General features: G+C 47.1%; 1 protein-coding gene across 4 annotated transcripts in view; it reads right to left on the bottom strand.

The window, feature by feature from the left end:
• DIS3L2 (DIS3 like 3'-5' exoribonuclease 2) overlaps positions 1-14,662 on the bottom strand; it is a 199,118-nt gene extending 184,456 nt beyond the window's left edge. For 2 of the 4 annotated variants that reach the window (XM_035132943.2, XM_035132940.2), the window contains exons 1-2: positions 14,539-14,638; positions 7,745-8,451 (exon numbers count right to left, since the gene is read on the bottom strand). In XM_035132943.2, the coding sequence (XP_034988834.1) occupies positions 7,745-8,435 (691 nt within the window). In that variant the 5' untranslated portion in view covers positions 8,436-8,451; positions 14,539-14,638. Of the gene's footprint in view, positions 1-7,744; positions 8,452-11,564; positions 12,574-14,538 lie in introns of those variants that run through there. The other 2 variants (XM_035132941.2, XM_035132946.2) reach the window with 2 other exon arrangements.
• Positions 14,663-26,944: the final 12,282 nt, after the last annotated feature.

Genomic DNA, 26,944 nt, shown 5'->3' with positions numbered 1-26,944 from the left:
TTCTCCCAAGAAGCAGGCGTCTTTTAATTTCGTGACTGCTGTCACCATCTGCAGTGATCAAGGAGCCCAAGAAAGTAAAATCTCTCACTGCCTCCATTTCTTCCCCTTCTATTTGCCAGGAGGTGATGGGACCAGTGGCCATGATCTTGGTTTTTTTGATGTTGAGCTTCAGACCATATTTTGCGCTCTCCTCTTTCACCCTCATTAAAAGGTTCTTTAATTCCTCCTCGCTTTCTGCCATCAAGGTTGTGTCATCTGCATATCTGAGGTTGTTGATATTTCTTCCGGCAATCTTAATTCCGGCTTGGGATTCATCTAGTCCAGCCTTTCGCATGATGAATTCTGCATATAAGTTAAATAAGCAGGGAGACAATATACAACCTTGTCGTACTCCTTTCCCAATTTTGAACCAATCAGCAACCTTAGCAAATACAGAACAGAATACCGTAAAGAGCTCAGACTAGCCCAGCGCAAGGAAGTTATGCAAGACCCACAGATACACCATCCTGGCGGGCTCGGCTGAGGCTTGGCCCCAGAGCCATTTAGTAGCAGGGGGCCGAAAGTTTATCAAAACAGTTCCCGCGCTCCAGCTGAGCGCAAGGCAACATCTGCTTTGTCAGGGAGGGGCTGCGGCACGCCAATGGTTTTTCAGGACTCTCCGTGAACCTGCTCCACCCTGCTCGTGACCCCCTGGCCACCTCCTCTGCCTGCTAGCTGCTCTCCGTCTGTCCGTCAGTACTGGGCTCCAGACGCTGTCATGGGTCTCTCCTTCCAGCTGCTGCACAGGCTCCACCCCTACCACCCACCCATCTGCCCCGAGACACCAGCTGAAATTTCCCCTTTTACTCTTTGGCCAAGGGCAGGCCCACTGCACTATAAAAAGCCTCGGAGATGGTTCACAATGCAAGCAAAGGAAAACATGGCCAAGGATACTTCTCTGCTTTCTTTGGACCGAGAAAGAAAGAAATATAAAAAGCCTACAGGAAACTCTTAAAAGAAGGCAGAGAAAGAAGGCAAAAGGGAGCTTAAATATTCCAGAGCACAGTGAAATGTGCAATTGTACCGTGAGAATGGCCTGGCCATCTATGGTGATAAACCTGTGAAAGGGGCTTGTAGGCTGCAAGCGGTTGGGGGGGGGGGCTAAAACATCATGCTCTGAAGACACATGAAGAAGCAGCTGTCTTGCTGAAAACCAAGCAGGCCTGGATCTGGTCACTAAGAGACAGCGTGGGAAACCCACATTTGCTGCCTTAAGAGCAGAAAGGTAGAATAAAAATAAAAACAAGTTAAATTTTGGTGGCATGTTCCAATGTTTAAAACAAACAAGCCTCTCTTTGCATGCAGAAACATAGCAGGGCAGGGAGAAGAGTAGGCAGGAACCTTTCTCCCAAATAGCTTTCTATACTCAAGAAGGTTTTATTTTTATTTTTAGGGAAACTGTCAGCAACATTCAGTGGAGATGACAGAGGGACCAGGCAAGGCTAGTTGAAGGTCCCAACTGCTGGGAGAGGAGACAACAAGTGCCAAGAGCACTTAGATTCACCCAGAAGCCTGCAAAGCGATAGCAAGGAGATATGAAGGGGCAAAGCTAGCAGAAAGACAGGTGACATCTAAGTCTGAGAAGCCAGTGTAAGAAACTCAAGATATATGAAGCCAGGAGACAAATGGCTCCTTAAACCTAGGCTGCAGTCGCCAAAACGGGGCATCTAGTTGCCATTTGGGGGCAACTAAAGTCTTATTTTTCAAATTATGGACTGACAGTGATTGATTATTTGTCAAACATCTGGCAAGTTCAGATGACAACCTCGAGCTTGGTTAAGAACTTAAAGAAGAAAAGTTACTTGAGCCAGGGACAGTCCATTTGCAGTATGCATTTGCCTATTCCTACCTCTTTTTCTTAATAGTGACAGCTTCTGCTCAGGATGCACAGAAAAAGCATTTTGATTCCTGAAATTCGTTCCAATTGCGCAGATAAAATATAACAGATAGAATTCTACAGGATGTGGTATTAGCGTGTGAAGACAGTCAAGATCCAAGGATCCCCAGGTGGCGGAGATGCCAGGCGCCATCCTGGCACCTAGGCATCTTCACTTGGTCACAAGTGGACGAAAGCCAGGTCCAAAATGCACCTGGCGCCTGGCTAAACTTGAACACTGCTAGAAACCAACAGTTGGGGATGATGGTGGAGACAGAGGAGGAGGAGGAGGAGGAAGAGCAGAGAGGATAAACAAGAACCATCAGGTGTTTGACATACTTCCTGACAACCCCAGCAAACAAGGCCGTGATGGCTGGGGCTGATGGAAGCTGTAGTCACAAAGATATGGAGGGCACATATCTTTGGGAACACTGACACACGCTCCTCTCCTTTTTTGATAATTTCACAGGGGCTCCGATTGCTGACACTGTGTTTTGAATATGTGGTTTTAAGAACGGTAGCCCTGCACAAGAGCATGATAATAAGCTCCCAAGAGAAGATCTATCCACTGTTGTACTAACACTGTTCTTGGTGCAAGCCAAAAAAACATCACATCGCAACAGCACAAAGTTTAGGAATGCATCCATCCCTTCCCTACCAAGAAATCAGGAGAGAAATTTGCAAAGACATTTTGAAACAATTGGAGAGTCAGTGCCATCCATAAATCCAGACTCCCTTCTTTTCTGTATCCTATTACTCTGATTAACGTCATTTACAGATAGTAAACTGGATTTAAGGGGGGGGGAATTGTTTGGCGCTTGAAGGTTTCCACACCAACTGGTGCTCTGGCCTTCCAATAAATTGGAACCTCACAGGTCTTGGCTAGATAGATGGTTGTAATCCCAGTGAAAAAGGCCCAGCGTCTCAACCTCCTGGGCCACCCCAGGCCTAGAGATGATATCAGGCTCAGTACCCTCAGCAGAGTCAGCATAAGATCCCACAGATCTCAGCAGAGATCAGTTTCATGCCCACCCACCAGCAATGGAACTGAATTAAATCATCTCACTTTCCTATACACTTCCATTCGATCAGGAACCTGGATTAAGATAAATCTGAACAGTCTCCAGAGAAGACCGGTCTAAACAAACACAGAACGGATTTTGGTCCCTTGCGCCAAAACGTTGCTCTGTAAATTACGACTCCTGGCACCTGCATGGGTTCGATAAAGCTGGGTCTGTTGAGCACATTTTGCGCAACCCCTGAATCAACACTTCAGAAAAACTCACATTTAGTAGCCGAGGACATAAGGTCCCCTGGCCCAGTTTCCACAGCAAAGATGGGCTCCATGTAATGTGGCATATGACTCACCCTAAATGGACCAGAGGGGTGCAATTTTGCAATATGAAATTGTGTCCAGGGTTTATTAGATTTCTGTCTTGCAAACTGTTACGGTAACAAGGAGCTCCATCACCCTGCCAGACTGAAAGTAACCCTGAATAGCCGGAGAAGCCTTCTTCAACCTACTGCCCTCGAGACCAGTCCTAGCTCCAAATATCTGGGAGGCACTGGGGGAGAGGCTGAGTCAAAAATTACAGCTGGTTAATATATAGCAGTGTATAAGCCACCTGCAGGAAACAAACCCCAAACATTAGTGGTGTTCAAAGTGTTGCTCACAGATGCCAAGTTCTCATCTTCCCAGGTGAACAAGCTATAGCTTGATTTAAAAGGGGTCAAGTTTAATCACTGGTTTAAACCAGCTTCCTAATTTGTATTCTTTATTGGGTACTGTGTGTACCAATACGTTGCTATACAAATATACCGTTTCCCTGAAAATAAGACATACCCATAAAATAAGCCATAGCAGGATTCCTAAGCATTTCCGCAATATAAGCCATACCCCGAAAATAAGACATAGACGCAGCGCCTCCCAGCAACGGCTCGCTGCCCTCAGCGCGGAGCCCTTTCCGCTGGAATAAGACACGCCCACCCCAAATAAGCCATAGTGTGTCTTCTTGAGGAAAAATAAATATAAGACAGGGTCTTATTTTCAGGAAAACACGGTATGTGTGTGTGTTTGCTATTAAATACAGTCTTCATTCAGCCCAGAAGCGTAACCCAAAACTTCTGGTCATAGAGTCCACAGACCTACTGCACTGCACAAGCCTTCCTCAACCAGGGGATGTCCAGATATTTTGGATTTCAACTTCTGCTTGGCCTAGCCAATGCAACTGTGCACTGCAAAAGGATATCCAAAGTGAGGAGACAGATTTCTCTATTGGTTCTCTATTTAAACAAGACCACTTGAAGATCAAGTGTCCAGAACAAAGACTGCTAGTTAACAGGGTTTTTCCAAGACACTGAAGCTAAATATTGAACATGGAAGTGAACCTTCTCATATATAAAGATGCTCATTGGAGGACCCAACCCATGCCCCTCCATCACCTTACAGTGGGTGGCCATGAGGGCAAAAGTCCTTTCAATAGTGGTACCAAAACTGCAGAACTCCCTTCCTAAGTAGATGTGTCACACTCCATCTTTTGGGCTTTTGAAACTCCAGGTAAAGATGAATCTTTGGGGGTTCACTGAGTTTGTGTGCTAATGCATTCTTACTACCAGAGCAGCAGTCAAGTTAGTTGCAGAAAACACAACCAAGTCCTACAGCACCTTAAAGACTGCCATCTTTAACTATCACTACTGCTTTGCTAAGAACATGAGATGAGCTTCGCCAATGAACCAGACCCAAAGCCTAGATTTTTGATAGACTAAAACAGGGTTTCCCAAATTTGGGTCTCTGGCTGTTTTTGGACTACAATTCCCATCATCCCTGACCACTGGTCCTGCCAACTAGGGATGATGGGAGCTGTAGTCCAAAAACAGCTGGAGACCCAAATTTGGGAAACCCCGGGCTAAAATATTGCCATGGTTAATTGCGCATGAGAATGCAATAAAAGTCCTGCTGGATCAGACCAAAGAACCACCTAGTCCAAGAATGTGTTCTCACAGCAGCCAACCTGATCACCATGGGAAACCAGCAAAAAGGATTCGAGCGCAACGGCGCTCTCCCGATTTGTGTTTCTCAGCAACTGGCATTCAGAGGCCATGTCTAACAGAACATTGCCATCTGGGCTAGTAGCCACTGACAGCTTTGCCCTCTTTAAATTTGTTTAAACTTGTTTTTAAGCCATTCAGTTTGCCAGCCATCTCCACCTTGTACCAGCAGAGTTTTAACTATGCTCTGTTTGCCCTGAAACTTCCAACGCCCAGCACCTTCATTGTTTTGGTGGCCCTTTTCTGCCACTTCCTTACTTCCATTTATTAGTTTTTGTTGCTGTGCTGTCCAGTCTTTATTTTGTTTTTTGTAAGGATTTCAAATACGCTGCCTTGTGGATCAAAAGGTGGCAGTATTACTATTGTAATGGGCTGGAATCAAATATATTACACAAGATTTCAAGACACTCAATTACTCAACCCTTCCCCGGCGTCATGAGAATTTCCACCTATCACCATCTTTCTGCCATTCACATCTTTTCATCTTCCTGGTTAGAACAACTGAGGACTCTCCCATGGCACTTTACTTGCCAGGAAGCTCATTTCATACCGTGAAATGGCCAACAGTTTGAAACCGTCTCTCAATATCTCATCTCCCTGTCCATCCCACAGCCAGCTCAACCTGTACAATCCACACCTCGCCGCGTCTTGTGCAGAAAGCAGGAGTAAACTAAGCGCCCCACCTACGCCAAGGTGCGCCTGTAGAACAGAAACTCCATGCGGCTTAAGCAAGCTTGACCTGACTGGCCGCCTGCTGCAATGGAAGGCAAAAGTCACCACCAAGCACAACTGCTGCGACGGAATCACTGCTAGCCAATCTGAGCTGTTGCTAAGGAAGGGTTCTACAAAACATCAACAGTCACTGGTCCTAGAGGTTTCTACAGCTCTTGTTCCTGGTAAGTAGCTCTCCCAATTTTGCCACCATTTTGGGCTGGTGCATTTTTTTATATTTAAAAAGTGGCTGGTGCAAGCTTCTCTTTCATCCTCACACACTCAGTTTATCCGCTTAGTTTAACTATCCACTTAGTTTAACTTGCTGCTGAATGAAAGCGAGTTCTTATTCTCTTACAAGGGCAATCACACCTTGACCGGAAAGGCTATTAAACACTTCCAAGGGTCTTTAAAAATGTAAAACCCCTTGAAGGCTAAAAAGCTTGGCATGTATTTGAAAAATAAAAATTAAGAAATACAGATGAGGAAAGAGAAGTGTTGCGGTCAGTTTACAAACTTGCCTGCTTCAGAAATCTGATCACACATCAAATAGATACAGCAGGCAGAGAGGAACTTACAGAAGAGCCAAAAACCTTAAGCAGGAGAGGCAATGATGCTTAGTGGCTAGAAACAAGCACAGGTGTGTGCCCCCATTTTACACGTAAAATAGCTGGAATGCTTCCCTCTCAAACACAGGCAGGTAGGGAATGTGCTTTAAATGTATGGGTGGGGGGCTGGTTTCAGCTAACTGGTCCTGCCAGCAAAAGCCAGCACAAAGCCTTTCACCAGTTCAAAGGGGCTTTCCCACATCCCCTCCCCCTGTGCCTCTCCCCAAATTGGCTTGGGAGAGGAGCCAGAGAACCACCAGAACAACACACAGTGGGATGAGAGGGGAGCTTCTTCCATCAGGAAAGTAGAAATGTTTGCGCTGATGGCATGATCTACCCTGAATTCCTTCCATGGTGTGCAGGCAGACACCCACCCACCCTTTGCAACCAGCTCAATAGGCTTGGACAATGCTTAAAAGAAGAGGAAGGGCTGGGAAGGAGAGGAAGGGAGACCCTCCCATCACCAGTGTGTGCCCTCTGCCCACTCCCGTCATCACGGGGAAGGGAAAAGAAAGACATAACAGATGCTAAGAATAATTATTGGCATCTGTGTAGCACTTCAGAATGCTCCAAGGGAGTAACACACAATATTTTGTTATGATCCTTACAAAAATACTGGGAGGTAGGCCAATATTATCCCAATACTGCAGATCTGCAGGTGCTGAGAGAGAGTGTGACTTGTCTGAGGCCCTCTAATGTGTTCATAGTTGGAGCAAGACCTGAGCTTCCCAATTTAGCTCAGTCTCAAGGCTACTATGCTACGCCGCAACATGCCTCATTTGTGGTACCCTACGCCCAGAAATGAGCTCCTAGATTGGCCTCAAACTTGACAGCAGCAGGATATCATATTGGGGTGCTGCAGCAGTAAGATTACACAGGCAAGAGTAACAGGACCCCCTATATACAGAGCCCCAGCATCCCCTACAAAGCTGGCAACTGCTGGGACAGGCATGTAGGCCTGATGAGACCAGGGTGTGCCCCTGTTTACAAAGAGGCGCTCTGTGCGCCCTGTAATAACAAGCAGGCACAAACAAGCTCACTGCCTTGATGGCAAGCCCAAGCAAGGAATCACTGGAGCTATATGGGATCTTGCTGATGGGTAAAGCTAGCAGTACAGACCACATGGCACATGGACGAATGGCGAGAGAGAGAAACAGGGCTGAAAAATATTCCAGACACCCAAACATCTGAGGCCAATGCCTAACAATTCGGTTAGAGGTGGCTTCTAAGCAACCCAAATCTATATATAACCTATTTGTTCCTTGCTGAGGATGCCAGCAGGTTAAAGCAGCTGCAAGCCTTCAGCTGCTCTTATCACCATCATCCTCAACAAAATGCGAGCCCGGGTAACACCAGCGATTAACACAGCACTCAAGCTGTAACAATCTCAGGTTGCACAGATAAGCCACACGCTGCTATTCGCATCAACAACTGCAACCATTTAAGACACTCGGTAGCTCACCATGCATTTGGCTGGAGAAGGGACTGGCCTTCCTGGAATTCACTGCGGGCAAATCCACGCCAAACTGTCCAGCAGATACGGATCTGTCTGCTCTCTCCGAGGCAGCAGGACCGTCACTGCCGCTGCACTTGCTCCTCCAATACTCCTCTCTGCCCCTCTCTCCAGAGCTGGGGGTTTTCGGCAGAAAAGAGGCCATTGTGGACAACGTCCTGTTGCCTCCCAACGCCTGCCCTGCCCTTGCAGAGGCAGCTGCATCACCGTGGCGGTTGGGAGAGACGTCATCATCCTCTTCCTCCACGGCATCCTCCTCGTAGTCACCTTTGCCAGCCTCGCTTTGAAGGCTCTGCCTCTTGATCAAACCTTCCTCATTCAGGCGTTCAGACTTTTCCAGCTGGCATGGATGCAGGGCTCTGGCCAGCAAAGTCCCGGGCGCTTTCACCCCGTTTTTCGACAGGGCCTCCCTCACCAGGCCTCTTTTCAAGGATGGCTCTGCATCCGAACCAGAGTCGTTGAGGGTCCCCTCTTCCAGCTGCAGCTTCTGAGCGATGTGGTTCAGGTAGGAACGGAACCTCCCGCTGTGGTGCTTTTGCACGAGCCTCGCGTATGCGTTTTTCTGAGGGATGGCGGACTTGCTGGGTCCATCCCTCGGAGCGTGGCTGGGAGCGCCTCGTGCACATCCTTGCGGTTCCATATCCCGGGAGTGTCACCTGCCATCAAAGGAGCGTAAACATGAGGTCGGCGTTGAGCAGATGAGCAGTTTTACGTACTAGCGTCAGAACAACTACGCGACAGGACTGCACGAGCAAATCAGACACAAAGAAGACAGGCAAGAAGGAAGATGTGAACGCCACGAGGACAGAGATTTGGCTCCGTTGTTTTAAATGGCCCTTCCCCACATCCTTTCCCACCAAGGCCACACAGCCGCTCCTGTCTCTGGGTCAGCCTGGTGCCCCCAGAGATCACTTGGACTACAACTCCCATCAGCTGTGCTAGCTGGGGTTGATGGGAGTTGTAGTCCAAAGCTTCTGGAGGGCACCATGTTGGGGAAAGGTTGCCCTAGGTCCTGTATGACAGTGTTTCCCAACCAGTGTGCCTCCAGATGTTTTGGGACTACAACTCCCACCATCCCTAGCTAGCAAGACCAGTGGTCAGGAATGATGGGAGTTGTAGTCCCAAAACATCTGGAGGCAGACTGGTTTGGAAACCCTGCTGTATGAGGCTCTCATCCCACCCTTCCCTTGGTTCCTTGGCTCTCAGTTCCCCCAAACTGCATGTCTCGCAGCCTAACCTACCTCACAGGGTTGTTGTGGGGATTAAATGAGGACAGGGAGAACCATGTATGCCACCCTGAGCTCCCTGGACAAAAAGGCAGGATATAAACGCAATAAATAAATTCATGACAAAGATTATCAACGGTCTGGAATCTAAGCCTGTTGAGAAAGGGTTGAGGGAGTTAGGTATGTTTAGCCAAGAAAAGGGAAGACTGAGAGGAAATGGAATAAATATCTGAAGTGCTGTCACATGGAAGATGGAAGAAGCTTGTTTTCTGCTGCTCTGGAGGGTAGGACCTGAACCAATGGGTTGGAGTTATAAGAAAGGAGAGTCTGACAGGACATCTCCTTCCTTGGCGGTTTTTAAGGAGAGTTTGGATGGCCATATATCATGGATGCTTTAGCTGAGACTCCTGCACTGGGGGTTGGACTGGATGACCCTTGAGGTCCCTAGCAACTTTCTATGATTCTATGGTTCTAAAAATAAATATGTAAAGCTCCAATAATTGTTACAAGTGCCTTCTTCTTGGGGATAGGAATATTTGCAAAGCAATTTAGCTCAAGACTTGGAAGAATGGTTTGCGTACTGGTGAAAGCCCATTTAAAGAGATGCACACGCAGAGCCTTAAACAGAGTGCAAGTGGAGATCCTTATCTGGAACGCTGGGCTGGGGATTCTCCACTGCCAAACATGCTTTCTACTACAGAGCTACTAAACCTTCCCTTTAGTCTTTCTCTCTTTTTCATTTGTGAGGGGAGTGGAGAGCGAGAGATGTAGAACGTGGTAGCAGCACTTCTGTAGTTCTGTAGTTTTATTACATCAGAAGACTCGCAATATTTAACTGGGGCAGGAGTGACCAGTTTATGACCCGAGCAGTGCATGTGGCGGTATTCCAGAGAGGGAGAGAGAAGCATCTGAGCCAAATATTTCCATCCTAGCCGTCCACAAATCATTTCAACCCACTCTGCTCCTAAGAAGAAAATGTGGCCAAGCTAAAGGAGCAGTCATCATACAAAAACAAAAACCCGATCATGGCTCTCCAAAAATAACCATGTTTCTTTTCTCTCTCTCTCTCTTTCTGAAACTCTTACGATGGTTTCAACAGGAAGGGTGGAGATTCCCTCGTAAGTGGTGGAGATAGATAGAAACTTTATTTGCATTAGCTGCTAGCCATAGCAATAAGATAAAATATACTGGGGATAGAGCTAAATAGTTAGCTATACCAAAGAAGTTCTAGAGGTTTACATCAATACCGTGTTTCTCATATTATAAGACACGTCTTATATTTATTTTTTCCTCAAAAAAAACACACTATGGCTTATTTTCAAGGGATGTCTTATTTTTTTCCTCCTCCTCCTGCCGCGGCCGGCATTGCTGCTGCTCCTATCACTATGTCTTATTTTCGGGGTATGGCTTATATTCCTTGAATGCTTAAAAATCCTGCTATGGCTTATTTTATGGGGATGCCTTAAAATATGAGAAACAGGGTACAAACCTCGTAAGTGGTAAACTCCGGCAACTGAGGACAGCACAGTTCCTCAGTCCCGTATGAAGGACCACCCTGATCATTTAATTGCACAGCAGTATCGACCAGTGTACAGGGCACAGGGCAGAGTAGGACAAGCAGAAGATAGTTCTCTGTCCCAAGGAACTTCCAGCCAACTTTAGATTCAGGGGTGGAAGTAGGACTGACAGGCAAGAGGGTTCGGCCAAGTTATTATAACCTTAAAACAGTAGAAATCCTAAAGGGAGCTCAGCGCAAAAGCACTAAAAATGTAATTATTCATCAGCAGTTAAAACCAATACACACACAGGACAGGAGGAAGAGGCTCCAGATCTTTGCAACAGAGTCACACCAGCTAGCTATCTTCCTTCCCTCTATCAGGAATGGGCAATCTGTGCCACTTTAGATATTCTTGGACCAAAGATGCCATCATCTCTGACTGCGGGCCTGCTAGCTGGGGCAGGTGGGACAACATCTGGAAAGCCACAGATACCCCTTCTCTGGTATATATGAAGTAAAACTAAAAGGAAGTGGAATGAGCTATAAAGTGAGCATCAAACTGCACACAAAACACCAGGGATGGGTGATGTATCAATACACAGTCCAAAATCAGTTGAAGTCCACATCGTGATAACAGTTTCATAATATTTGACATGGCGATAAATCATGGGCCACGATGTGTGCCTGTGCTATGTAAAAATTGTGATATGGGGAAAAACGTGAAGCTAGTCATCACTTCTCTCATGATTCCTGCTGCCTCTGTTGTTCTGTATTATTTTTATAAAAAAATGGTTGTAACAATTGGTTAAAGGCAAGTAAAAATGTGTCAGCTTTAGACCCTTAAGTCTACGGAAATTACACATCTTTATTTCAGACGTCGTGATATATCGGCATATCACGATGTTTAGCGGATGATTTATCATGATGTTGAAAAGGAGGTATCACACAGCCCTGACACACATCTGCTCCAGTCACATATAAAGTGGGGGGCGGCACCTGAGAGAAAAGAGCTGAACCTTCCCCTTCATTCCCAGCAATCTCTCACCTAAACACTCCTTTCTCCTTCAGGCACCCCATCTTGTGTTGCCAGGGTCAGACCCACTCATCCCCATGTGGGACTTCATGGTGTCAACATATTTCAGAGATGTATGACGTTCAGAAGGAAAGCTTGTCACAGTGGCAGATATTTCCCAGTGACCTACACCTCTGAGCTCAACCAGCGACCACTCTTTTACTTGCACACACACCTGCATGTGGGTAGATATTTACAATTCCAGGAAAAAGCAATAGGGATCCACAGCCACACAGCCCAACACACCTGCCCCCACCAACCAAACACAGGTCCATTGGCTCACCAGAACATGCAGACCAGAGAGTTTCACAAGCAGAGTGAAAGTACAAAGGAAAAGGCAGCACCTTGCAGAGGAAACGGTTCTGCGTGTCTCACAAAGGAGTATCCAACTGCATACAAGCCATCAAGCTCCCACACACAAACACACCCCAGAGTCTCTATCCCATTTGACTGGGGGTGGGGGCAAGGGGGAGGGATTCCTTCAAACCTTTAATATCGGCCTCAAGGAAGCTCAGAGTAAAAATAGAAAAGGTTATTAAGTATGCTCAGTGCTATAATCACACCCAGATACTTAATAATAGTATTCCCAAAACAAAATTATACGGAGGATGTAGTGTTGCCCCACCCAACTTCATGCTTTTATGTTGTGGCAGTCCAGGATGACCCAACGAATGGGTGGAATGAACACCCTCATTTGTGATGCAAAGGAGATCAAACTTCTTCCTAACACAGCAAGCCACAATAAATGACTAGACACTGGAAGATAGCTCCCTTTTTGTTGTTTCAAACTCAGTGAGTTTATTTACATCCCACAAATGAAACGCCTATGTACAGTGTACCTCTGAATACCAGATCATAAAACACTAGAAAATGGGGTTTGGCCTGATCTACATTTTCAGTTCTTTGGGGATATCCCAATCACAGGGGCACACAGGCTGCCCTGATTAGGAGAAAGTTGCTCTCACTCACCCTTTAGACCCAAGAAAGAAAGAAAGAAAGAAAGAAAGAAGACAGTCTAGCAAGAAAAAAACACACATTTCCCTGGGCAACAACGCCCTCTTTTCTAGGAAACTCATCTAAACACACTATAACCCCTTGCAATGAGAAATACTGGGTGTCACCAAGGCAGCAGATCAAAGCTGCATTAGGCCCTAGTTGCAGCCTTTGCTGTATGTCGTAACGAGAAAATATAATGCACAAGTCCCTGCCCTTCAGAGTTTGCAATCACAGGGGAGGCAAGAGACGAAGGGGAAGAAAATGGAGGCAGGGATAAACAGAGGAAGAATACCGTATGTATTTATTTCAGTTACAATATACCTAGGTCTTAGCTACGGTATACCACTTTTATAGTAGGGTAAGTCCCATGCCTTGCTAGAAGTATAACAAGTGGAAGCAGGCAACCACAGAAAACAATGCAAGGGGAGGGGGGAAGAGTTTCAGCACATTGCTGTGGCTTGTGAGGAATCCACTGAAGGACTACCAACAATTCTGCCCAAACTATATAATGTTTTAACCCCTTTGGAGTACATGAAATAATCACAAATAGAATTACTGGTAGATAGACCCTTACATATTTCTCATACCGTGGGGGTCAGTCATAGCTTTGTGGCAGAGGATCTGCTTCGCACGCAAACATCCCGAGTTCAATTCCTAGCAGCTTCTCCAGGTAGAACCTCTAGGGACTCTTGTCTAAAACCCTAGAGAGGCACTTGCTATGTCAGTGTAGACCAGGAATCCCCAAACTTCGGCCCTCCAGATGTTTTGGACTACAATTCCCATCATCCCTGACCACTGGTCCTGTTAGCTAGGGATCATGGGAGTTGTAGGCCAAAACACCTGGAGGGCCGCAGTTTGGGGATGCCTGGTGTAAACAATACTGAGCTATATGGCCCAGCAATACAAGGTGGTTTCCAATGTTCACACCAAGAATTCCCTATGCCAGATGCCTGGGAGGTTGCCTGCTCCTGAGGGGGTTACTCTCCCTCTAAAGGAGCATGTAGGCAGTTTGGAGGTACTTCTGTATCCATTGCTGTCGCTTGAGGCTCAGGTGGCCTCAGTGGCCTGGAGTGCCTTCCATTGACTTTGGCTGATGGCCCAGCTGTTCCCTTATCTGGACAGGGATAGCCTAACTCCTGTCCTCTATGCTCTGGTAACCACTAGGGTAGCTTACTGCAACACATTATATGTGGGGCTGCCTCTGAAGATGGTTTGGAAATTACAGCTGGTGAAGAATTTGGCAACCAGATTGCTCACCGGGACAAGACAGTTTGAGCATATTACACCAATCCTGGTCCGACTGCACTGGCTGCCAATGCGTTTTTGGACCCCATTCAGGCATACAAGACAAACAGGCAAAGGCAAAGAAAAACACACTCTGAAGTGAACAGGGGCAAACAGGTAGGCAAGACAGATATCATGCATGCATAAGGCAATACAGCACACCTAACAGTGGCAGGATAAGAATATGCAAATCCCTTTTTAAAATAGAAAGAAAAAGAAAAAAGGTGGAGGGGCAAGTGATTCGGGACCCAGGGCTACGGAAGGCTCTGAGAAAGCGCATAGCTCATGCATGCAGAAGGCCCTAAGTTCACCCCCTGCTCAGCATCTCCAGGTAGTACCGGGAGAGACAGACACACGCCCCCACCTGAAACCCTGGAGTGCAGCTGCCAGCCAGTGCAGGCAATGCTACGCTAGATGGGACGGTGGCCTGGCTCGGTGTGAGGCAGCTTCCCGGGGGCAACTGGGGGTGAGGGGGGTCGAAGCCCACCGGGTCATTTCCCCCCCCACACACACACACACACAAGTGACTCAGCCCCAGCCCTGGAGCCAGGCGGGGAAGGCGATGCGGGGAAAGACCAGCCCCATGGCCATAAGCGGCGGCGGCCCCAACCCGCAAACGGGCAATGAGCCCCCCCCCCCACACACACACACCCTGCCCCTCACTCACCTGCCCCAAACTCCCCACTCGCATCACTGAGGAGCCTTCAAAGGTTTCCCCACTTCCTGCCTTCCCTCTACTTCCGGGTCAGGTGTGGCTCTACGGGCAGCGGCAGGGCCCAAAACCCCGCGTGGCGCGAAGCTGCACCTCGCCGCGCGAAGGTTCGAGGAGAGCGCGCAAGCGCGAAGCCCCGCTGGCCTGGGGTGGCCTCGGGGGGCCGGTTGCCCCTTGCAAGCCGGCATTACCGTATTCCGTCGAAAGCAGGGGCTGCCCAGCTCGCTTCGTTTGCACGTGCGTGTTTGTATTTATTTATTTACTTAGCTTCTGTCGGTGTATTTGTGCGTTTACGTTTATTTCGTTAGCTTCTAGTTATATATGTGTATGTTTATTATTTATTGATTGTCTATACGTGTTCGGGTGTCTGTGTTTCTATTAATATATATAGTTAGCTTCGGTTAGTTATTGGTTGGTTGGTTGGTTATATATTTATTTACAGCCCGCCTTTTTTTCCTCCCTGACAGGGACTCGAGGCCGCTTACAGATTGCAAACAAGAACCGCTAAAAACAAAGGAAAAACCATCGTTAAAAAAGCAAACGTTTGTTTGTTTACATTAAATGCATTTTTGAACTGCTTAATATTTATTTTTATTTAATTTTATTTTTAAAGGAAAAGGGCCAAGCAGTTTGCAAAAACAAGTTATGGAGGGCCTAAGTAACAGAAATAACCAGATACATTTTCCAGGAATAAGTCCCTTTAGATCCCCCAATATGTTTGCTGAGCATACTTGTTTATTGTTTATGGAATACAAGTGTGTCTTGTTGATGACTGCAAGGAGTGTGTTTGCTACAGCATGGAAGAATGTACAGAAACAAAAATAAATTAGACACCAGTAGGAAAACGTGGGAGTAGCTGAATGTGGTTAAACTAACAATGTTGAAGGATAAGAAAGAACAGGTGGAGGTGTTGAATCAATGGAATCCGATGAGTGTGCATGTGAAAGAAAACGGAATATCCAGCAGTGGAGCAGAATATTTGTTACTACAACTGATGACTGAAGATCTATGAATGTAGCACCCTGACAAATTCTTTTTTAGGGTGTAAAACACATGAGCAAAGTACTGTACATGACTTTAGATAACAATTATGTGAAGAAAAACATGTTGAATGTTGTGTGGCTCTGATCACATTTTGACAAATTATTTTCATTATTATTACATATTAAATCTGTATACTGTCCTTCAGGGCAGTTCGCAACATAAAATCACGATAGAAAAATCACAAAATACATAATGAAAATGAAATCAAAGGCAGACCCAACAATTTCCACTTCCACAACACATTTAAAGGGGCATTGAATGACAATCAACTGAAGGCCTGGTTAAAGAGGAACGTTTTTGCCTGGCACCTAAAGGTGTATAATGAAGGCGTCGGTCAAGCATCCCTGGGGAGAACATTCCACAAACGGAGCCACTGCAGAAAAGGCCCTGTTCTCGTGTTGCCACCCTCTGGACCTCTTGTGGAGGAGGGAGGCATATGAAGAATGGCCTCCGATGATGATCAGAGGGTCTGGGTCAGTTCCTATGGGGAGAGGTGGTCCTTGAGGCATTGCACTCCTGGGCCATTTAAGGCTTTATAAGTCAAAACCTGCACTGTGAATTGGGCACAGAAACTAATTGGCAGCTGGCGGAGTCGGACCAGGATCAGTGTAATATGCTCAAACCGTCTTGTCCCGGTGAGCAACCAGGCCATTGAATTCTGTACCAGCTGAAGTTTCTGAACCGTCTTCAGAGGCAGTCCTACATATAACACATTGCAGTAATCTAACCTAGAGGTTACTAGAGCATAGACAGTAGTTAGGCTATGCCTGTCCAGATAGGGGCATAGCTGGGTCACCAGCTGAAGCTGATGGAAGGCACTCAAGGCCACCTGAGCCTTGAGCGACAGCAAATGATCCAGGAGTAGCCCCAAGCTGTGTACCCGATCCTTCAGAGGGAGAGTAACCCCCTCAAGAGCAGGCAACCTCCCCCACGTCCAGTCTAGGGAACTGCCTGCTAACAGTGCCTCCGTCTAATCTGGATTGAGCTTCAGTTTGCTAACTCTCATTCAGTCCATTAGTGAGTCCAGCACTTCCACTGCCTCACCCGCCAATGTAAAGGAGAAGTAGAGCTGTGTGTGTCATCAGCATATTGCTGACAACAAACTCCAGAATGTCAGATAACCCCACTCAACGGTTTCATGTATATTTTAAGTAGCGTAGGGGATAAAAACGAACATGAGGAACCACACACTGGAGGCTCCATGGAGCCGAAGAGCATTTCCCAAGCATCACCCTCTGGAAATAACCATCCAGCTGAGCCTATCTAGCAATACAACTCTCTGGTCTTTATCCTCTTCACGTGCTAACTAGCAGCCATGCATGTTTGACTGCCATCTCCTACAGCAGGGGTGCCCCAACTTTTTTTCAAAGAGGGCCAGATTTGATGAAGTGAACATATGTGAGGGCCAACCAAAGTTGTTGAGCATGTTTTAGGATTGAAGTTGTTGAGCTTTTTTTTTTAGTATTTTAGCCCAGGACATATAATGCCACAGGGGCCAGATTAAATCGACCGGTGGGCCGAATTAGGCCCCCGAAATGGATTTTGGACATGCCTGTTGTTGTGTAGTGGGTCTTCAGTGATTTCAGCAGTTCCCGAATTAAATGGCTCAATGATTTTACTTCCTGCCATGGTGTACTCAGGAGCGTCTATGACTTCTTCCTCCTCTTCTTCTGATTCCGGATGCCGACCTCTGACATCCATTCAGGGCAAGCCGGATCCCACCTTCGTCGCCAGCATGTTGTGTAGTGGGTCTTCAGTGATTTCAGCTCAGTGCAAATAAGAAGCAGGAGGCGAGGATCTGGTACAACATCTCTTTACTTCAAAGAACAAGTAAGAGCCAGAACACAGGGAATGGGGAAAACTGGGACTTATATAGTAACAGAGAACTAGCAGGGAAAAGATACATTTTGGCGGGAACCAATGGCAAGGATTCCCTCCAGCGTAAACCAATCCAGCAGCGGATCCAAATCCTGCACTCTGAACCAGCAAATGATATACGTTCCCGCTGGAACTTATGCATTCAAATAAACTCTATATATTATATTACAATACATACTTGGCTGTGCTATTACTTTAATACACAACACCTGTCCTACAGTGACACTGTCGTGCTTTAAACATATGGTACAGATGTGGCCACAGTCTTTGGAAGAGCCAGACTCTGCCTCCCATTCCACAAAGTGCTCAATTGCGTGGGGAAAGTTCTTTTGTGGCCTCACTCAGCTTCAGCCTGAATATGATGGCTCAGGGAGATCAAGGTCCCTAGCTGGCCACAGGCTCCTCCCCACACACCTGGAAAGCCAACTTGGATGGCTAGCTGGCTTCCATACAGTAAAACAAACAGAGCCTGCCAACAATTCAGATTAGGACACTTGCCTCTGGCCAGGGAGCATCGCATATGAGAAGCTTCTTTCCTGGCAAAGATAAGTAAAGTAGAAGTGGTGTCGGCTGGGTCTTAATCATCTGTGGCTGAAGCATATCCACCATGGTGATGCTCCCTTCCATGTGTGCTTCATAAATGCAATGGTGTAAAGGTGGTGTAGTGGTTAAGAGCGGTAGACTCGTAATCTGGGGAACCGGGTTCGATCCCCCGCTCCTCCACATGCAGCTGCTGGGTGACCTTGGGCTAGACACACTTCTCTGAAGTCTCTCAGCCCCACTCACCTCACAGAGTGTTTGTTGTGGGGGAGGAAGGGAAAGGAGAATGTTAGCTGCTTTGAGACTCCTTCGGGTAGTGATAAAGCGGGGTATCAAATCTGAACTCCTCTTCTACTAGTGCAAAACAATGTAACCTGCTCATCCGAGTATCTGTGGGATCAATTGCACTCTGCAAAGCAGCTGTTCTTGGAAACATTTTCAAGAAAACTACAAATCGTGTCATTTTAAGTGTGTGACACAATACACTATATTTCTATCCCTTTTTAAGTAAAAGAGAGAAACCATTTGGATTGAAATGTTTTGTTTTGTTTTGTTTTGTTTTGTTTTGAGCTACTGTCAAACCAGCCAGTTAATTACAACTGCTATTGCAAGTAACCATTAGAACATTGATTGTAGCTTGTATTCATGCTGCTCTGTCACCCCACCCAAACTATTTCCTTTAAATGAACAGGGCCTTTATATTGTTTTATGTATGGAATCATAGAACTGTAGAGTTGGAAGGGACAACGAGGGTGGTCTAGTCCAACCTCCAGCAATGCAGGGATTGTTTACCCAACATAGGGCTCAAACCCACCATCCTGACAATAAAAGTCTCATGCCCTACGGACTGAGCTATCCTAGCTTTTAGAGCCTCCTGGATCAGGCCAGTGGCCCACCTAGTTCTCAGCATCCTGCTCTCCACAGTGGTCTGTGGGCAGTGCTTTTTTCTGGGGGGTACGCAAGGGCAAGCATACCCCCTAAACAAATTAGTCAAAATGAGAGTACCCCTAAACATTTCCTTGAGTCAAAATGAGAGTACCCCTAAACATTTTTTAAGAAAAAAACACTGCCTGTGGGAAACCAGCAAGCAGGATTTGAACACAAGAGCACTCTCTTCCCTCCTGTGGTTTCCAGCAATTGGTGTTTGGAAGCATCTCTCCTCCAACTGTGGAGGCAGAATAAAGCCATTATCCAATGATAGTATTACCCTTTTGGAATTTGTCCAATCCTCATTTAAAGCCATCTGGGGTGGCGGCCATTACTGCCTCCTGTGGCAGTGAGTTCCATAGTCCGTCCATGTGTTGCGTGAAGAAGGAGACTTTTTTTTATCTGTCCTGAGCCTTCCAATGGTCAGCTTCATTGGATGTCCACCGCTTCTAGCATTATGAGAGAAGGAGAAAAACTTTGCCTGCTTCCTCCATGCCTAGCACAAAGTTACTCACCTTTTCTCATAGGGGGAATCACCCCCATTCCCCTTGACCATTTTGCTTCTTGATCATACTTCAGGGGGTGACACACACACATACACCCCAGAATGGTAATGGGATATCTCCATCGGTAGAGCATGAGACTCTTAATCTCAGGGTTGTGGGTTCGAGCCCCACACTGGGCAAAAGATTGCTGGATTGCAGGGGGTTGGACTAGATGACTTTTCGTGGTCCCTCCCAACTCTACAATTCTATTATTTTATGTTGCCAGACTCCAACTCCCAGCAGCTCCAGCAGCCAGCATGACCACTGGTCAGGGATGTCAGGAGCTGGAGTCCAGTACCAGCTAGTGAACCACAGGTGGTGGGTTTTTTTAATGCTTGGTGGGTTCTCTCCTACGTGAGACACGCCACCATTGCTTCTGACTCACAGCTGTGAGGGGTGACCCCCCCAGGCCACACCGAGTGCTTTCCAGGAGGCGAGAACCGCCACCCCTACTTATCAGTATTAGTTCATGCACTAGCTTTCTCAGAAAAGCACAGCCCATTCTTCTCCCTCCCATTGTTGTGCTGTCTGGCTGCAAAAAGGGAGGTCGGTGGCACGGCACGTCCGAGGACCAGGCTGCCGAGAGGCGGGGGTTGGGGCCTGTCCCACCACACCGTCCCCTCGAAGGATGGGAAGCCCGGCAGCTCCACTTCCCAGCCATGTCTGAAGCTCTGAGGACCCTCACTGATCTGGAGCGAAATTCTCACACAGTAGCTGCATCCAGAGCTCATAAATCTCTTTCGGTCTCGGCTCCTGCACCTTCCCAACAACCCCACCAATTTTGGTCCCCTCAACTACTGGCCAGGCTCTGCAATGAGAAGAGGGCTTCTGCACCTTCTAGAGGTGTAAAAAAGAGAGAACCTTTGTGGGGAATGCTAAGCTTCCTCCACCACCACTCTTGCACAACAAGCTGCACTGGCTGAAATGCCCTCTGCAACAAAGCTTTTAACTAAAGGTACAGGGGAGGCCTGACCTCCATTCCTCTGGTCTACGGTCTACCTGCTACCAGTTCATTCTTTTTTTGTGGCTGGTGGATTGCACCACCAATCTGAATGACAAATCTATGGTTCTAGTCACCTTACCTCAAAGAGGATATTGTAGAGTTGGAAAAGGTTCGGGAAAGGGCCACCAGCCAAATGTTCACAGGGAGGGAGTGACTCACCTATGAAGAGTGGTTGCAGCGTTTGGGACTGTCTAGGTTAGAGAGAAGGCAAGGAAGAGGCGACCTTGAAGAAGTTTACAAAATTAGGCATGGCTTGGGTAAAGTGTATGGAGAAAAGTTTCCCTCCCTGTCTCCTAACTCTAGAACTTGTGGACATCCAGTTAGGCCAAATGCTGGAAGATTTAGGACAGATAGGATTTGAAAGTCGTTCTTCGTGCTATGCCTAGTTAACAATGGAACTCATTGCTGCAGGCGCCAGTGATGGCCACCAACCTAGACGGACCCAGTCCTCTATCTTCACAAAATGCCTTATGAAGGGGAAAAACCCCTTTTTCAACTGACTCTTAAAGGTACAACACACACCCACTTCCTTCCAGCCACTCTGTCATCATTCACAATGATTAAGATTTCCCAGTCTTCCTGGGCCGCTGGCCATCTTGCAGCTACTAAGGTCTGCTCAGTGCATCCCTGTATCACTATCCTGTGTGATAGTGGCACAGAGGAACACCTGGGCTGTGCAGGATGATGGAAATGGTTTGAGGCGAACGAATGGAGGGTGCTGGGCCCCAGGCAAGAGTTAGACTTGCTCAACCCATTCATCCTCTGAAGGTTAAAGGTAAAAGTAAAGGGACCCCTGACCATTAGGTCCAGTCGCAGACAACTCTGGGGTTGCAGCGCTCATCTCGCTTTATTGGCCGAGGGAGTCAGTGTACAGCTTCTGGATCATGTGGCCAGCATGACTAAGCCACTTCTGGCAAACCAGAGCAGTGCATGGAAACGCTGTTTACCTTCCCACCGGAACGGTACCTATTTATCTACTTGCACATGACGTGCTTTCGAACTGCTAGGTTGGCAGGAGCTGAGACTGAGCAACGGGATCTCACCCCATTGCAGGGATTTGAACCGCTGACCTTCTGATCAGCAAGCCCTAGGCTCTGTGGTTTAACCCACAGCACCACCTGCGTCTTCATTAACCTCTGAAGGTTAATGGCATATAAATTCTATGAACCCTCCATCTTACGCTCATGATATGTATGTATGTATGTATGTATGTATGTATGTATATGTATGTATGTATGTATGTATGTATGTATGTATGTATGTATGTGTAAATAAAACCATATACAAGACACCACAGTCACTATTGACCTTCATTCCAAGGAAACCAAACCCTGGCTGGGAAAGTTCAGGAACCACAGGAGTCTCCCGCCGCTCAAACATTGGGGTGGCATCATAGCTGCCAAGTATCCCGTATCTGCCGGGAAAACCCCTTTTTTCTTACCGTTTCCCGGCGGTCTCCCGTTTAAGTTAAAATCCCGGTATTGTCCCTTAAATCAGCTTTGGCCCGGCGGCCATTTTTCTGGTGCCGCTTCGCCCTTCTATGGGCACCAGAAAATGGCTGCGCCGACGCCAGAAGTCGCTTCCGTGCATGACCGGAAGTTGCGTGACGCGACTTCCGGTTGCGTTTTGCCCTTCTATGGGCATCAGAAAATGGCGGCGCCGGCGCCGGAAGTCGCTTTTACGTGTTTCCGGTCATGCGCGGAAACGTCTTCCGGCGCTGGCACCGCCATTTTCTGGTGCCCATAGAAGGGCGAAGCGCCACCGGAAGTTGCGTCACGCAACTTCCGGTCATGCGCGCGCTGCCGATCCCGGATCTTTACGTCCGGAACTTGGCAGGTATGGGTGGCGTGCATCAACAGACCCTCCAAATGTCCCTGTTTCCCAGAGACAATCATTTACAGAAGCTGTCCCAGTATTTGATTTGATCCCGGAATGTCCCACTTTTCCTTAGGATGTTTTCATCAGAGAAAGGTTGGAGGGTATGGAGTTATGTGACCCCCCCACCGAGCCAAGGAGATAAGTAACTATGCAACCTCGAGAAGACATCTGAAGGCAGCCCTGTATAGGGAAGTTTTTTAATGTTTCATGTTTTATTATGTTTTTATATATATTGAAAGCCTCCCAGAGTGGCTGGGGTAACCAGGTCAGATGGGTGGGATATTATTATTATTATTATTATTATTATTATTATTATTATTATTAAATAATAGGACATCCCTATTTTCACCGGAGAAATGTTGAAGGGTATGCAACATTACCGGGCCAGGTGGGCCAGTGCTTTGCCTTGGTTATAAACCAGCTTTCTCTGTTTCTGCATTTGCATCTTGGGCAACTTGCCTGCCTCTCTGCCTTTTGTGAAATGGATTATCGCAGGGAATTCCCAGCAGCCAGGTTGACCACAGGGTAATTAGAGATGACGAAAGAGTGCGGGCATTTGTTTTGGCTCCTTCGTGGCCTGTATGCATCCCTTCTTATCTACTCAAACGGATCTGGGATGGGCACCCAGAAAAACCAATGGCCTCAGGCACGTGCTTGAGGCTGGTTGGTTGACGGAAGGAGCCCAGGAGAACATAAAAACATAAGAGTCATGCTGGCCCATCTTGACCAGCATCGTGTCTTCACAGTGGGAGATGCCTGTGGGAATCCTTTAGGCTGAGCAAAAAAACGACCTTGCCTTCTGCAGCTTCCGGCAACTGGCCTCCGGCTGCAGAGTCAGAACATAGCTCAACTGGTCTGCTCTCTTTTAGAGGATGCTGCTGGGTTGACTGACTGCATTTATATCTCCCCCTTTTCTCCAGATCTCAGGGTGGCGAACGTGGTTGTGCACCTCTTCGCTTCATCCCCACAACAACCCTGTGAGGTGGGTTAGGCTGAGAACCCAAAGTCGCCCAGGGAGCTTCATGGCTGAGTGGGGATTTGAGCCTGGGTCTCTCGCAAGTCCTGGTCCGACAACACTCAAACCATCACACCACTCTTGCTCTTTAATTAAATTGGCAGCAGGACGCTCGACACCAGCCACACATGCTGGCACGTCCCACAAGGACTTTCATCTCAAAGTTGCACAGGAAGATATCTCAGGACGCACCTCTTTATGGGGGACCGCTCAGTGCCTCCCGTCCACAAGACCCGCTGGAGCACTCTTCCAGTCAGAGATTGCCAACAAGACACTGTTGCTTTATACAGTCATATCTCAGGTTGCGATCGCTGTGGGTTGGGTGTTTTCGAGTTACGGACACACCGAACCCGGAAGTACCAGAATGGTACTTCCGGCTTTTGGCACTCGCACATGCGCAGAAGCGCTACATCACGCTTTGCGCATGCGCAGAAGCGCCAAATCGCGTCACACACATGCGCAGACATGGCACTGTGGGTTGCGAATGTGCCTCCCGCACGGATCATGTTTGCAACCTGAGGCTCCGTCAGGATGGGATGATACCCCACTTCCCCCTCCAAATGGAGATGCCCAAAATGGCTAAGAGTACTCAGCCATCTCCCTATTCTTGGGGAACCTAGCAGTTCGAAAGCACGTCAAAGTGGAAGTAGATGAATAGGCGGGAAGGTAAACAGCGTTTCTGTGTGCTGCTCTGGTTTGGCCATAAGCGGTTAGTCATGCTGGCCACATGACCCGGAAAAACTGTCTGTGGACAAACGTCGGCTCCCTTGGCCACTAAAGCAAGATGAGCGCTGGAACCCCAAAATCGTCCGTGACTGGACTTAACTGTCAGGGGTCCTTTACCTTTTTTTACTCAGCCATCTCCCTATTCTTGGAGGGTCTCAGACACACACAAACCCGTCAGGGACGCTTGCCCCTTCCAAAAAGAAGTTGTTTTCTTTGGTTGTTTGGTTTGGGGAGGGCTTCCTGTTGTTTGATCGGTCATATCTGTGTGTTGTTTGTTGTGGGGAGGGGAAAGTGTTTCTCCTGGATTTTTTGCCTGACGTTTTCCTTCCATGACGTGGGTATTTTGTGAGGGCCATGGTGGTTTCTTAGATCTTCAAATGTGCCCGCAGGACAAAAAAAAAAGTTTGGGAGCTCCTGCTGCATTCTCTCTCTCTCTCTCTCTCTCTCTCACACACACACACACACACACACACACACAGAGAGAGAGAGAGAGAGAGAGAGAGAGAGTGTCAAAATAAACACTGTAAGCAAATTGGGGAAGTGAACTATGGAGGATTTGGGACAGGCAAAAGGCATGACTTCTTCGTGCAGCACATATGGAACTCACTGCCACAAGAGGCAGTGATGACCACCAAACTTTGAGGATTAGACAAATCTATCAGCTCCATCTGGTACGCAGGCTGAGACCCTACCTGCCTGCGGACTGTCTCCCCAGAGTGGCGCATGCTCTAGTTATCTCCCGCTTGGACTACTGCAATGCGCTCTACGTGGGGCTACCTTTGAAGGTGACCCGGAAACTACAACTAATCCAGAATGCGGCAGCTAGACTGGTGACTGAGAGCGGCCGCCGAGACCACATAACACCGGTCTTGAAGGACCTGCATTGGCTCCCAGTACGTTTCCAAGCACAATTCAAAGTGTTGGTGCTGACCTTTAAAGCCCTAAATGGCCTCGGTCCAGTATACCTGAAAGAGTGTCTCCACCCCCATCGTTCTGCCCGGACACTGAGGTCCAGCGCCGAGGGCCTTCTGGCGGTTCCCTCGTTGCGAGAAGCCAAGTTACAGGGAACCAGGCAGAGGGCCTTCTCGGTAGTGGCACCCGCCCTGTAGAATGCCCTCCCATCAGATGTCAAAGAGAAAAACGGCTACCAGATTTTTAGAAGACATCTGAAGGCAGCCCTGTTTAGGTTTTTTTTTAATGTTTAATAGATTTTTTTATTTCATTTTTCTGTTGGAAGCCGCCCAGAGTGGCTGGGGAAACCCAGCCAGATGGGTGGGGTATAAATAAATTATTATTATTATTATTATTATTATTATTATTATTATTATTAAATCTATGGAGGGGAGGGCTATTGGTGGCTACTAGCTTCACAGTAACTTCCAACTTCACAGAACTGCCAACCTAGCAGTTCGAAAGCACGTCAAAGTGCAAGTAGATAAAGGTAAACAGCATTTCCGTGTGCTGCTCTGGTTCGCCAGAAGCGGTTTTGTCATGCTGGCCACATGACCTGGAAGCTGTACACCGGTTCCCTCGGCCAGTAAAGCGAGATGAGCACCACAACCCCAGAGTCGGTCACGACTGGACCTAATGGTCAGGGGTCCCTTTACCTTTACCTAGCTTCACAGTCAGAGGCAGCAATGCTTTTGAATCCCAGTTGCTGGGAATCGCAGGTGGGGAGCGTTGCTCTCGTTCTTTTTTAAAAAATAAATAAATAAATATTTATTTGATTTTTCGAATTACAATTTTACAGGGATATATCAAACATAAATCATAAAAAGAAGATTCCAAGGAATCTCCTGGACTTCCATCCTCCTCTTTGTGGGTCCTATTATTAATCATTTTCTCCAGCATCTTTTTTGATGATCCAAATCTTTTACATCTCCATTGTACAGTATCTAGAATTCACCCTTAAACTACAAATGATATTCCAATCCTACTAACGATTTTAACTGCTTACAATGGTCTTTAAGATAAGTTATAAATTTCCCCCATTCCTTATTAAAATTTTGGTCTTCTTTATTTGTGACTCTTCTGGTCATTTTAGCCATTTCAGCCTAGTCCATCAACTTCATCTGTCGTTCTTCTCTGGTAGAAGGACTTTATCTTCTTTCCATCTCTGGACCAGTAACATGTATGCAGCCGTGGACACATACATAAATAGTCTTTCTTTCATGCTCCCTTGGGATTTCAGCACCTAGAATTCCTAAAAGGACAGCTTCAGGTATTTTTTTAAGCAAAGGTTATTTTAAACATTTTTTTTCAACTCGTTAGATATCATTTCCCCAAATCCTTTTACTACCTAACAGTTCCACCACATATGATAAAAGGTGTTTTCTTTTTCCTTATATTTCCAGCATACATTTGAGCATGTTTTATAGATTTTTGCTAATTTGTTGTTGTTGTTTAGTCGTTTAGTTGTGTCCGACTCTTCGTGACTCCATGGACCATAGCACGCTAGGCACTCCTGTCTTCCACTGCCTCCCGCAGTTTGGTCAGACTCATGCTCGTAGCTTCGAGAACACTGTCCAACCATCTCGTCCTCTGTTGTCCCCTTCTCCTAGTGCCCTCAATCTTTCCCAACATCAGGGTCTTTTCCAGGGAGTCTTCTCTTCTCATGAGGTGGCCAAAGTCTTGGAGCCTCAGCTTCAGGATCTGTCCTTCCAGTGAGCACTCGGGGCTGATTTCCTTCAGAATGGATAGGTTTGATCTTTTTGCAGTCCATGGGACTCTCAAGAGTCTCCTCCAGCACCATAATTCAAAAGCATCAATTCTTCGGCGATCAGCCTTCTTGATGGTCCAGCTCTC

The sequence above is a fragment of the Zootoca vivipara genome, chromosome 5 (assembly GCF_963506605.1).
Source record: "Zootoca vivipara chromosome 5, rZooViv1.1, whole genome shotgun sequence".
NCBI classification, from domain to species: domain Eukaryota; kingdom Metazoa; phylum Chordata; class Lepidosauria; order Squamata; family Lacertidae; genus Zootoca; species Zootoca vivipara.
This window is presented reverse-complemented; position numbering and strand designations above follow the sequence as displayed.